Below are 2,486 nucleotides of genomic sequence, written 5' to 3'. Positions count from 1 at the left end.
GTCCTCCAGCAGTCTAAGCCTATAGCAGCATAACAGTTTCAAATGAACGTCTGATTTATTAGAAAGCAGAACGATGCTGCAGAGAAGAAGGTTTAAATCCTCATTAAGTGTTTAGATCAGGGATCTGCAACATTTCGTATCCAAAGAGCCATTTTTCTCTGAGTGCGGCAAAGTAAAATTCTTTCAGAGCTTTTAATAAAACACAAACCATAATTTTTGTGAAATATAAGCAAGAACTCGATAAGAGATGAGTTTTATTTTTAGCTTGTAGAAAATGAAAAAAACATGAAATGATTTATAAAGATGAAGCATTGATTTTTTTTATAAGGTATTATTTGATGTAAAAAAATATTATAATAATAAAACAGAATTTTAAACTAAATAAAAGAAAAATAATTTTTGTGCCTTTAATGTCGTCCTGTTATGAAAATTCAGTTGAAAAAGAATTGATAAAAACCACTGAAGCTTCTAGGGCTAGCATCTGTTCTTATAGTCCATTGTTTAGCCATCGTAGGGGGTCCATGTTGTTGCAGAGCCCTGGTCTAAACGTTCCTCTGATGGTTCCTGTGTTTACCACAGCTGTTCTCGCTGGTTGTGATGGAAACGGACCCAGATTCCCTCCTACAGACAGTCTGGACCTTCTGCTATTCTTCAGGTTCTCCTCTTAGAGGAAATCTCTGCTGCTTTTTTCCCATCAGATCTTTTCCCTGTCGGTCAGTGACATCATCTATCTGTCAACTGTAACTAACAATTAATTTACAAATTGACTGGATAGAAAAAGGTTCTTATAAGTAGATTTTTTTGCCAATTTACTTTTCCACTTGAGGAGTTCTGGATTATAGAGCAGATTGACAGACAAAACAGAGTTTTTTAAATCTTAAATAGAAATGTTAATATTTTTATATAATTTTGGTATAATTGATGCTAAAGGTGGGTCTCTGTCAGCTTAAGGCATGTTTTACAGTCTCTATACTATAAATGATTAATCGATTACTAAAGTAGTTAACGATTATTTCAATAACTGATTAGATTCAGTGTTTCAGAGGCTCCGGTTGTGAGCAGCAGAGGTCGGACTCAGAAGATCAAGTCCTCCACCTCAAAGCACAAGTCGACTTGTTCTTAGCACCAGGATGGTTTTTGCCGGTTTTCTAATGCAGTCGGATGGAATCTGGTTTCATCCAAAGACAATGGAATAAATAAAAAACTTTAAACATGTTTTTTTAGTGCCTGAATGTGAGAAGAAAGGAAAGAAAACTGACAGAGAAGAAGAAGATTATGTTGCTGCTGTGGAAGCATTGACTGCTGGGCTGTAGGAGCATTTCCTGTTTGCTGGCATGCCTCTTCATCTGGGAATGCTGGGAATGCTGGGCCTGCGCTGCGGTTCTGAACTTGCTGCTGTGTTGTTGTGAACTAGATGCCTCGGTTCTCCTCCATCAGGAGATGGGAGCCGTCTGACCTCCAGAGCTGCAGTATTTGTGTTTTATAACATGGATCTGCTTTAAATATCACATGAAAACGGCGTCGGCCATGTTGAATAATCCCAAGCCCTGCATGGATCCTCACAGCCCTGCAGAATCACGACAACCGACAGACCAACATCTAGAGGGCAGACAGGAGGGGGGGACATCTCAGTAAAGGAGGGAGGGATTTCTCAGATGTGTCCAGGTGTTTAAATGATAGAGATCACAGGATCTGATTGGCTGAGAGGGAGGCAGGTGGTGAAGGTCTAGAGTTTTCGCCTGGTTGGTTGGATGGATGGATGGATGGATGGATGGATGGATGGATGGATGGATGGATGGATGGATGGTTGGTTGGATGGATGGTTGGATGGCTGGATGGATGGATGGATGGATGGTTGGTTGGTTGGTTGGTTGGTTGGATGGATGATAAATGGATGGATGGATGATGGATTGATGGTTGGTTGGGCGGATAGATGATAAATGGATGGATGGATGGATGGATGGATGGATGGATGGATGGATGGTCAGTTGGCTAGTTTTGTTCTGATACCATCATCCCGGTTTTGTCGCAGGCTGAACATCTCAGGCTAAGGTCCGGTGTCTCTGACCATGTGTGCTTCTATCTGTTGGCTGCAGGAGCCTGAGACCAGGACGTCACATAGACGAGGAGAGCCTGGGGCCCGAACTCGCTTACATCCATCCCAGAGAGCGACCTGACTGGGAAGAGACCATCAGCGCCATGGTGAGAAAATAACGGCTCTGATGACGCAAGTGATCTCCACTCCTGATTGGTCAATGGGACTGACATCATTAGACAATAAAGGTTCATTATGACCCTTTTGACTATTATCACAATGGCAAAACAATGTATACAACCCCTTAAAGATCAATAACCTTTCATTTCTAAAGAACACTGGAACCCTAAAACATTCTCAATATCTAAAATAAACAAAGTTACTACTTCACAGAAAAATAAAGCAAATATAGTATCCCCTCCCTCCCGCCATCTTCCAGCAGTGACGCCAC

The 2,486-nt window shown here is 41.4% G+C and overlaps 1 protein-coding gene across 4 annotated transcripts in view; it reads left to right on the top strand.

The window, feature by feature from the left end:
* arhgap32 (Rho GTPase activating protein 32) overlaps window positions 1-2,486 on the top strand; it is a 108,935-nt gene that overhangs the window by 40,937 nt on the left and 65,512 nt on the right. For all 4 annotated transcript variants that reach the window (XM_015382901.1, XM_015382900.1, XM_015382899.1 and 1 more), the window contains one exon: window positions 2,097-2,202. In XM_015382901.1, the coding sequence (XP_015238387.1) occupies window positions 2,200-2,202 (3 nt within the window). In that variant the 5' untranslated portion in view covers window positions 2,097-2,199. The remainder of the gene's footprint in view (window positions 1-2,096; window positions 2,203-2,486) is intronic.

The sequence above is a fragment of the Cyprinodon variegatus genome, unplaced genomic scaffold (genome assembly GCF_000732505.1).
Source record: "Cyprinodon variegatus isolate N-32 unplaced genomic scaffold, C_variegatus-1.0 Scaffold269, whole genome shotgun sequence".
Taxonomy (NCBI): Eukaryota; Metazoa; Chordata; class Actinopteri; order Cyprinodontiformes; family Cyprinodontidae; genus Cyprinodon; species Cyprinodon variegatus.
Note: the sequence above shows the minus strand (reverse complement) of the source record. Positions and strands in the feature narration are given on the sequence as shown.